This window comes from Haplochromis burtoni, unplaced genomic scaffold, assembly GCF_018398535.1.
Source record: "Haplochromis burtoni strain Fernald_Lab_line unplaced genomic scaffold, NCSU_Asbu1 Contig_469, whole genome shotgun sequence".
In the NCBI taxonomy this organism is placed as follows: Eukaryota; Metazoa; Chordata; class Actinopteri; order Cichliformes; family Cichlidae; genus Haplochromis; species Haplochromis burtoni.
The window spans coordinates 57,358-68,170 of NW_024582830.1; the positions used below are offsets into that span (position 1 = coordinate 57,358).

General features: G+C 40.8%; 1 protein-coding gene across 1 annotated transcript in view; it reads left to right on the top strand.

Annotated features, from left to right (window-relative positions):
* The window catches only part of ptpa (protein phosphatase 2 phosphatase activator), a 41,573-nt gene that overhangs the window by 12,241 nt on the left and 18,519 nt on the right, over positions 1 to 10,813 (top strand). The window contains exon 9 of the mRNA XM_005946219.3: positions 6,972 to 7,079. Within this exon, the coding sequence (XP_005946281.1) occupies positions 6,972 to 7,079 (108 nt within the window). The remainder of the gene's footprint in view (positions 1 to 6,971; positions 7,080 to 10,813) is intronic.

Below are 10,813 nucleotides of genomic sequence, written 5' to 3' on the forward strand. Positions count from 1 at the left end.
GTCAGGTGCGGCTAATGTATGTACAAAACAGGATTTTCCCCTGATTTTAGCTTGTGCGGCTAATATTCAGGTGCGCTTTGTAGTCCGGGAAATATGGTAAATGTTATTACTTTTAAACAGGGTTATATGACAGATCATAATTTTCTTTCTTTTCTGGTTGCCTGACTATATTTAGAGGTACTTCACAGGAATTTCTTCTCTTCTCTTGTAACAGAAATAAAGCAAAGTTTGAATATTTGCCTCCCACAGCAAATAGGGGGAAGACTCCAACCAACAGCTGGTATCAAATTACGGAAACATGTTTTCAGAACTTACCATTACAAACAGTTTAGTTCACTTTTCTCTCTCAATCTAAAAGCCTCGACTCTGAGCTCCAGCTCCTCCATTTCTGATTGTTGCCTGATGGGAAATATTTTAACTTACAAAACTGTTTGAATTGAGGTCAGTTAATTTCATAGCATCAACTTTGTGTATAATCTTGCCATGCAAGATAGAAATTGTGGTCAATATGATAGCTGCATGATGTAAGTCTCCTGATCAACCACATCCTAACGATTCTGGAGGCTGTTTGAGAAAACAGAATTTAATGTCACGTTCAAGAAACCAGTTTGAGGTCCTTTAACATTTATTTCATGGTGTGTTATGCTTGTGGTAGTGGGTATCATAGGATGGCTACACGGTGGTCAAAATTTCCAATTTCGTGTTGACCAGGCACCATTTTTCATTTTCTGTTGTCCAGTTTCGGTGAGCCTGTGCAGGTCTTACCTGCCATGAGTGGCGTAGAAGTGGTGTGGCCTTCTGCTGCTTTAGCCCATCTGCTTCATGTTATGCATTCAGATGATCTTCTGCACACCTTGGTTGTAATTTGAGTTAGCTGCCTTCCAGTCACTTTTCCTGCTCATTCTGATGCTCGGTTTGAACTTCAGCAGGTCGTCTTCAGCATGTCTGCCTGCTTAAATGCACAGACTTGGTGCCATGTGATTGGCTGATTCGGTTAACGACCATCTGAGCAGGTGTGCCTAATAAATTGGCCAGTGAATTCATATTCTATACTGTTAGCAGTGTACAACTAAGCATTTTAGATGCAACATATGTTTGTAGATGTATTGTCACAGTCCTGTAGATACACACGTGTTTTGAAGCAGTTTGTCTGCATTCAATCAGATTTTATTTTCATGAATAGGAGCAGCTGAAAAAACCCTTTAATCACATTTAAGCTGGTTTAACAGAAGAGTCATATTGTTTATTTTGTTTTTGTGATTGTGATTTATTTCAGATCAAAAGCAATAAAAAGCTAAAAAATAAGCAAAAACCTTTTAAGAGGGAAAGAAACATTGGAAAACTAGTGTTTCAAGAATTGGCCTTTTTGTAGATGTAGAGGTTAAGCGAGCCTGTAAATGACCTTTGTTAGCAGGACGTCAGCTCCCAGCTTTTATTTTTGTTTCTTCACCTTCACTGTTTGGCTTAACAGTCTCCTCGTTCTGCATCACAATAGGACGTGGGTTTGTCCACGTGTTGTGCGCTGCTGCCATCTAATGGACAGCATGACCACTGTAAATGCATTTAAGATTTTTATAAACCACTTCATCAGAGGGGGTTTAATCTCATTTCTGATTGGTATACAATCTGTGTGTGTCGTGAGACATTGCATGTAGATTTAGCTGTTAGAAGTAAACAGTTGGACCACAGATGAATGTGGTTTTGTCCAGGAAAAGGAAGATGAAGAGGGAGGAGGAGGGAGAAAGGAGGCAGATGGATTTTGTTGGGAACATGCCAGAGCAGGAACCGTTTGCTTTGTTTGGGGTTTTTGGAGGAAAAGGAGGGGAGGGAAGTAGATGAGGGCGTCGGTGGAGTGACTACATCCTTTTCCTCCTTCCCTCTCCTCCCTGACCTCTCCCTCCTCCTCTTCCTCCTCCTCTTCCTCACGGTCATGGAAGGATGCTGCCGCTGTGTCCGCGGAGCTCGTCAGCTGGCTCACAGCTTGTTTTTTCAAGCTTTTGTTTTCTTCTTTATCACTTTTCTTCAACTTTGGTTAGTTTTTATGTGAAACTTAAAGCAGGTAGTGTGTCGATTAGATACTAGCCCACACAACAAGCACGAGGCTGATTCTGTATGTTTGTGGCTGTCTTTGGTTGTTTGTCAAAGTTGTATTAAAGCAACAGATCTTCCTCTGTGGAAACTACCAGAATATTCCCATTAAAATATGTATTGTGTCTCAGTGTTAAAAAGGTTTTGAGATTGAGGGGAAAAAAAGAAAGTCTTTCCAGCCGCACCACACTTACCTCAGCAACACCATAGCATGTCATTGCAAAGGAAGAATAAATGTTTTCTTCTGTATGATGGCATCACACAGGCACAGATAAAAAAAATCTAACAATTTCACCCACCAAAACTGGAGCTCAGACTTCCTGAAGATTCTGTTAGTGCGAATCTCCAAAGATGCCAACACCACAAACACAAATTCAACTCAGGGGCTCCAGTTAGCTGAAGTGAAACAGACTAAGAGACAATCCATAAGTTTTTAGACAATGGCGCAATTTTTCTAGTTTTGCCTGTGTGCACCACCACAGTGGTTTATAAACCAAGCAGTCCAAATGTGATTGAAGTGTAGACTTTAATTGAGGAGCTCTAACACAAGTATTACATCCTTATTATTGTAGGTTCTTTGCCTTACAGTATAAAGCAGCTTTAGGCGACTGTTGTTGTCTGTTTGGTGCTATATAAATAAAATAAAATTGAGTTGAATCGGCAGCACATGGACGTAACTTTGCTGTCTGAAAAAGGAAGTCCCTGCCGAAATACTTAAAACCTGCATTCAGTCTGAAGGCCACCAGACGGTAGTTGATACAGATACTCTTCCTTTTGAAAAGTAATTGGACAGTTCACCAGGAAATAGTGTCATAATTGAATTAAGCAGATTAAAGATCTGAAGCTGATTTCAACTGAACTGGTAGCTTTTCGCATGAACTTTCAATATGAGGTCCAAGAAGATGTTGATGGAAGTGAGGGAGGCCCATCATTAGGCTGTGAAACCAAAACAAACCTGTCAGAGAGGAAGAAGAAACTCTAGCTGTGGCCATATCAACAGTCTGGTACACTTAAAAATAAGGAAAGCACCAACCAGCTCAGCAACATCAAAAACCCTGAAAGATCACAAGATGATTTAAAGCTGATGATCACAGAATCTTTTTCATTGTTAGTAAAAACAACTTCACAGCATCTACCAACTCAAGATTGGTATCGAGGAGGTCGGCGTCTACACTCGAGAGACACCCTAATAAGGAGTGTAAACCCAAGGTTTACAACAAAGAGCAAACCACCGGTTATACTCAAGAACAGGAAGTTAATGTTGAACCTTCAAAATATGCCCAGAAACCAATGAGAGAAGTCACAGTGTCTTTATCCACCTTTGTTTTGAAGTTGCACCATTATGCAGGTCAAAAACTTTTATTTTAAAAAGAAATATTCAGTAAAACCCTTCAAAATTAACACTTTCCATTAGATTTAAGACAGGATTAGCTTGGGATTGCCTGTGTGTCCATAAAATAATGCAAGGTTTCTTTCCAGCTTACTCTTTGTGTCTATAAATACACTTTAAACACACTTTGTTTTTCTTTGTAAACAGTCTCAGATACACACGATAACACACATCTTCAGCGCCCTTTCCTTTCTTGGATGTGTTACTGGCCTAATTCAGTCTCGACTGCCGGCGTGTTTGTCCTCATTTGTTTACTGTTGCCTGTAAGCATACACTCCACTCCATACCCGAGGATTTTCCTCCCATTCACACACATGTGGATACTTCAGACTCTTTTTTTTTTTTCTTTTTTTCATTTAAACACAAGGCTCTAGTGTGTGTGAGAGTTTGTGTGTGTGTGTGTGTGTGTGTGTGTGCGTCCTAAACATGAGTCACTTCCTTCCCCACATGCTCTTGTGAATCACTCCTTCCTCCAGGGAATACGGGCTGTCTCCACCCCCTCCTCCATGCCCTTCCCCCCCCATGTGTTCTCATGCGAGGCCCTGGAAAGTGTCTGGAGCTGTGTGAGGAGCCGGGGGTTGGATGAGGGGGATGGAAAGAAGGAAAAAAAAAAAGAAAAAAAGGAGGGGGTTGTTAGATTGATTCCCCTCAGGGTCTGGGTTTGGGTTCCTCGGCCCTCCCGGGAGAAAATGGTGGGAAAGCCGTTGATGCGCCTCACTTTTTAATTTATGCATTTAGAAATTCATACATTTGTTTTTGTTTGTGTGTTTCTGAGCTTATGCAGAATGTATTAATTTTGAGGTGATTGCTGGATGAACAATCAGCCTTTTGTTCTTTTTAACATTCATCAAATCACTAAAAGCCCCATAATCAATGTAGCAATAATTATTATTATTAAAAAAAAGCTTGTAATCAGAAGCTTTCTGCATGTCTTTATTGTTAAAAGTGTCACTGAAAGCTCATTATTCATTCGTGTAACAGAGAGACATAAAAGTTAACTGTGAAATGAAAACTAATTATATTATGATTTATATGTCATGTAATGTTTGGTATCATAGCTGAAAAGGAACAATCCACCTGTTAAGTGATGACATATCAGCCCTGTTTCGGGCTCATTCCCAGTCTCTTTGGCTTCATTTTAGCACCATTCATGTGCAGCACATCTTTAAGCTCAGTTTTTAATAATTCACAGTGTAGCTACAAATCATGGGTTTGCAGTGTTTTGGTCAACAAAATGTTGGAAATCAGGAAATCATGGCAAATAGAAACTGTGGGCTCTCAGCCTGCCAGCCGTTGGTCAGTTTCTTGTGGTAGCCCCCTCTCGTTTGGAGTCTTTTTCACAGGCCTCAAATCTTAGACTTGGTTCTAGATTAGGCTTTGGCACAGACTTGAAAATGAGGATTAAACGAATTGTGTAAATTGGATCTGGCAGAAAACCTACCAAATGGTATCACTCCATTCCTTAGGTGCCTGCTCTGGTTTGCATCTCTGTGTAGAACGATTCAACATGCAGCAAGATAACATGCTCAACCACACCTCCCAACTTGACTTAAAAATGACTCAAAGACTAAAGAAGACCGAGAGGTTGTCACACTTCCTCTCAAGTCCCATGACCTTGACCCTACTGGACCCTAATCGAGACTGATATCACAGGAGCTTTAGGATCTTCCGTGGAGTCCAAACAACTCAAGTGGTGCTGCCATTGAAGCTAAAGCGAGAGAAACAAAAACTCACAGATTCAGCCTTTGACTGCTGATATTTGTTAAGATGATACCATTTATAATGAAACAGTTTGTTGTCATGTTTTGGACTCCACAGTTTCTATCTTAAATCAGCATTTTATGAATTCAAACATTATCTTCATGTTTCTCTGCATGGAATTAAGAAAGGAGGGTGACAGCTTAAAAAAAGTCTCATGAAACCCTGATTAGAGGTTAATCAGTTATTTATAATTGCAAAACAGTTTCTCTTCAAACTCTGAAATGTCACATTTGAAACTCTAATTACTAACCTTTTGGTGTTAGCAGTGGATCACATGACTGTGTGTCATGGAAGAAGACCCTGCAGTTGTTTGTGTCTTTCAGCTCATTGTTTTGGTTGTAAGGTTTGCAGCGTAGTCTTTACAGCTTTATCAGCTGCTGATTTTCAGCCAATAAACATTTAACTGATGTCCTATCACCTGTTGAAGTTGTGTGCGCTTTTACTCATCTGATCGGAGTCTTTCGTACCTTAAACAGTTAATCACATGTCGTTGGTTCTATACATCCAATCAGAACAGTTCTTCATTAGAAATGGAAAGTAGAATTTTCTTTTTGGCATCAAGAGATTGCATCAGTTTCTTTAAGGCGGAAGTTCAGCTAATTTGAGCTTTTTCCTTTTTTTCCCCTCCCTAACTCGATCCTTTGTTCATAGCTTGTCACTCTTTGGAATGCTGTCAGTAGCTTCACGTGACTGCCAACCATAGACTGTCTGCAAAAGGTGGACATGACCCTTTGGTTTCTGGAATCCATGTTTTTGAGCCTTGGTGTTAGCATTTTGGCAACCTTGTTGTTTGCTTCTTTGTGTTTAGAGCCAAAACTGACTGTAGTTAGATGAGATGGTGACATGCTAAGATATTAGCTAACTTAAGACTTTTAAACTTAAATTATTTGATCTTTTTCACATTGTTTACATATTTATTGTCAGTAAAGGACTGTATGTCCAGTTTAGTGACTCCCAGCACATGATATGATATCATCATCAAGCACTTTTCTACACCTTAATACTTTCTGTCAAACATTCACACTCTGGAAAACTTCAGTATTTTGCTCAAGGATACTTTGGTACGCAAGGGATCGAACCACAAACCTTCTGATTAATAGATGACCTGCTCTACCTCCTTAGCTACAGCCATACAAAGTGTTCCTCCAACTTCATAATGAGTGTTGTTCCTAGATCGTTAATGGAACTGACCAATCACCTTTCTTTTGACATTGCTTCAAAATGGCCACGCCCCCAACAACCCCTGTGGTTTCAAAGATGTGCCATCATCTGGTCAAAGTGATTGAACACTCACCAAAGCCTCTTACGCCAGTCTGTTTGTACCATACACATCATGTTTTGTCCCTATCTCGCCTTTACAGGTCTATAAATAATTTTGGGCAAATGTTGACTTTTTAGTCTTTTAAGGTCTGCAGGAGTTTACACATTTAGAGTTTTCACTGTGTAAAAGAAAAGAAGTAATGGCCTTGGAAACCTTTCCTACCAAGTAAATGGGTTATATTTGGAATCCTCTGCATCTGATTCAGTTTGAAATGGCCAAAGCTCCATCAGTGGAGAAACTCTAGCCTTATAAAAGCTACCTTTACCACCCACAGGGGGGCTGTTTGAAGCTCTAAGACAGATTTTGGAGTAAAAAGGTTGAAATACTATCTTTTAAAAAAAGTATTTAGGCATTGCGATGAAGTGGATTAAGGAGATGTAGAATTTAAACTGTGTCTCTCTTTGTGTGCAGATGAAGACGGGTCCGTTTGCTGAACACTCCAACCAGCTGTGGAACATCAGTGCCGTTCCCTCCTGGTCCAAAGTCAACCAGGGCCTGATCAGAATGTACAAAGCTGAGGTACGCCTGCTCTCCCCCCCACCCCCCAGTCTCACTGACCATTCATCAGTCTGACAAACGGCATGCTGTAGAATCCAAATCCAAAACACAGAGAGAACAATTCAAATCAGAAGTTTACAGATCAGATAAACAGGGGCAATTCTAGGATCAAACCTCATATTTTCATGCACATGGTGCCTTGCAATTAATATTAATGTAATGTGCTTCTTGCAAACACATTCAGTCCTTTTCACCTTTGCAAACCTAAATTGAACTAGATAAACATTTAAATGTTTGTCTTAAAATGTAGTGTCTAAGAATGACTGGGAATAAATAATCACAGTTCTTAATATAATTTACTGGTTTTAACGTGAGAATTTTAGTTGTGAACCTGAAGCAAAAGCTCAATAACTTTGACCATAATTTTCCAAAGTAAAAGAACAATTTGTAGGAAAGCGAATAATAGCTTTTTTTCAGTCCCTTGTACTCCAAGCAATTAAAAAAGCTCATAATGCCACATCAAACATCTGGACAAAATACAAACGAATACTAGAGTTGCTATAACCTGTAACCTGTCTCCAGTAGAGAAGTTGGGCAATGCTTTGTTTTGTTTTTTCAGGGGTGATGTTATCAAAGTTAGGGTTGCTCGAGCCCTGCCAAAAGGGTCTAAACTCGTCAATCCATGTAAAGCACTTTACTTCATTTATTCTAGTGTGTTTGTACCACTCATACCTGTCTTTTTTTATACTGCAAAGGGAGCTGTATCTCTCAGGTGGACCAGTTTATGTGAAATGGATGGTGTGACAGGTATACTGCAGGGTATATTCCTCCAGTTTAAAGTCTTCACTGTGGAAGCAGAATTAACTGCTGTGTGGTGTTGAACTGAAAATCTGCAGCCATGCTAACAGATCACATCTACTGTTTCAATTTTTTCCACATTTTGAATCCTGATTGTAACACATTCATACACGCAGTTGCAGTAATTTTGGTTGTAATAAAGCAATAATACACAAAAACTAGCTCTCAAACATCTTAGGTTGCCTGTCAATACATTTAACCCCACAGCAGCCATATTATTGGTGAAAATAGTGGGCATAGACCTTATAATGCTTTTTAAATAAGTGAACTATAAAAAAATATATAACTGTATAGTTATTAGGAAAGATGGAAATAAGTTATAAAGATCTAAAGTGTTTTTTGCAGCAGACTGTAAAAATGTTTATTTCTGGTGTGCAGTCGGACATTTTAAATTGGGAGTCTATGGGTAGGGACTCGCTGTGGGAGCCTCAAGTGGATTTTAGAGGAACTGCAGCCGCCATGTTTGTTTCTTCCCAAGTGGGATCTTTTTGAATGTGTGGTCTTCCAAACTGAAAGTCACGGCTGATTTCTTGAAAGATTTAAGTGACGTCTGAAGTGCTTTTCTTTTCTCCTGCTGCACTGCTGTAGCTTTTGTGGTTTCGTGAACCCAGTTAGGCAACATGCAGTCAAAAAACTGAAATGCACACAAAAAAACATTCTTGTGTAAACTGGATTTCTTGTAATTCTTCACCCGGACTCAGGAAACTGCGTTTTCTTGTTTATGTGACATTTAAAAAGTCAGGTTAACGCCGACTGAGACCAGAAAATGCCCAGACTGGCTGTGCTTTTAGGGAGCGGAGGAGCGAGGCAGGAAAGGGTTAAGAGAGAATGGAATTACGTGTGTGTGTGTGTGTGTGTGTGTGTGTGTGTGTGTGTGTGTGTGTGTGTGTGTGTGTGTGTGTGTGGGCGGTTGGGGGGGTTGTCTAAGCCCGTTCTCCCCGCCTGCATGCCCACATCCTGTGTTTTCCAGAGCAGCCTGTGAGTCTTCCCAAAGAGCTGAGGGGCCAAGCTGTCTGCCTTCCCCTCCTCCTCCTCCTCCTCCTCCTCCTCTGCCGTTCCCTTCATTAAATCCTCCCCTCCCTCTGTCCCGACCTTCCTCCGAGCCTGGAGCAACCATCAGCAGACTTGCATTCCTCTCTCCCTTTTCCTGGCCCCACACAGGGTTTCGAGCAGAGAGCCGGAGTAGACCTAGAAAGAGCCGAATTCACCATTTTTAGTCTGAGAGGAGTTCATTCTGGGGCCTCGCTGGCTGTTTTGAAGCATCTGAATTTGTGAAATAAAACACAAACACAGGAAAAACAATGCTAGAGGGACTAGAGGAGTGTGTATTGTAATAGTTTAAATAAAGAAACTGCCAGGATCCTAGTTGCCAGTGATTTTTAACCCTTTTACAAGTGACATATTTATTTTTCCCCATAATCTTCTGAAATCAGGCAAAAAATTAAGTCTGGAAGGTAGAAAACGCTTTCAAAAACACAGGCTATACTTTTTTTTAGATCACAGTGAGTGTGTAATTTGCTAAAAGAGGTACTTTCAAGTCAAACTGAAGGAAGGTCATGCATTTGCTGAGGAGTGTTTCCTGAAGGTGATTAATAAACATGTTAAAGAGCAACTATTCTACCTTTGCTGTCACATTGATATTAAAATAGGCTACTCAGACACTCGTTTTCACCCAGTGGACCTCTATGCTGCCCTTATATGGGCAACTTGAGCACAAAAGACCCAGGCCCTTCTGATTACTAGGACCAGCCAATAAAAAGCTAAAATGGCTAAATGCTACCACTCACTGTTCAAAAATGAGTCCACAATAAAAAAAAAATAGCTGTATTGGTGTATGTGATGCTAACAATGGAAATTCCAGCAATGCTCACACAACGCCCACGTGCTAGTCAAAGCCGCTGTGACCTGAAACATACGTAACTTTAAGCCTTAATGAAATGTAAACAGGTAAGTTATTTTAAAAAATCCACCCCCTGTACATTTATGACAGGTTAAACTATCCATAGAGGCCAAAACTCTTTTATTTCTGCTGTAAAGTTGTCCCTTTTAACATGGGAGTCTATGAGGACTGAGTGACCAGTAAAGCCAGCCTCTGGTGGATGTTAGAGGAACTGCAGCCTTTGGCACTTGATGTTTCAGGTCTGGAGTTTACTGCCTGGGTTATTATAAAGCGATCAGGGTGCTGTTAAATTGCTCTCTGATTAAATTAGACGGTGGGTGGGTGAGTAAGCGACTCTGGCGAGTGTTCTTGAGCAGCGGTGCGGCTCGCTGATGTGTTTTTAATCGTTCCTAGAGGACAGCGGAGCTCTGTGAAGATTGGGAAAAGAAACGTAAACAGCCCTTGATAGCAGGAAAAATAGAAGTTATCACCACATAAAATGGTCAGCAGTTAATTAGAGAACAAAATGAACCACTGTAGGTTAACTGTTGTGATGGTTTATCAAAGTAACTTCTCAGTAGCGTTAATTGCATGTGTGTTATTGTCCTGCTAACGGTCTGTGACAGATAACCTACACAGGCTTTTAATGCTGTGTGTGAAGAGTTGGGCTGTGATCAATGACCGTTTCATGCTTTTACAAGTTAAACATTGATTGAATATCTGTTTAGACAAAAGGTCTGTGAGGCGTGTTTTTCCACCCCAGTTCTGCCCACATGATCATGACCGATAGTGTCACGGCACAGACAGCCCGAACGCTCCTCCCATCCCCCCACCGCCGCTCCCCCCCCAAAAAAACAGGTCCGTGTGTGCACACAAAGAGCCTCCTCTGGGCTCCTCCACAACTGTTCTGAACGGAGTCGGCATGAAAGACCGGTGGAAAGAGTTCAGGTCGGGGCGAGCCATTTGCTGTGTGTGTGTGTGTGTGTGTGTGTGTGTGTGTGTGTGTGTGTGTGTGTGT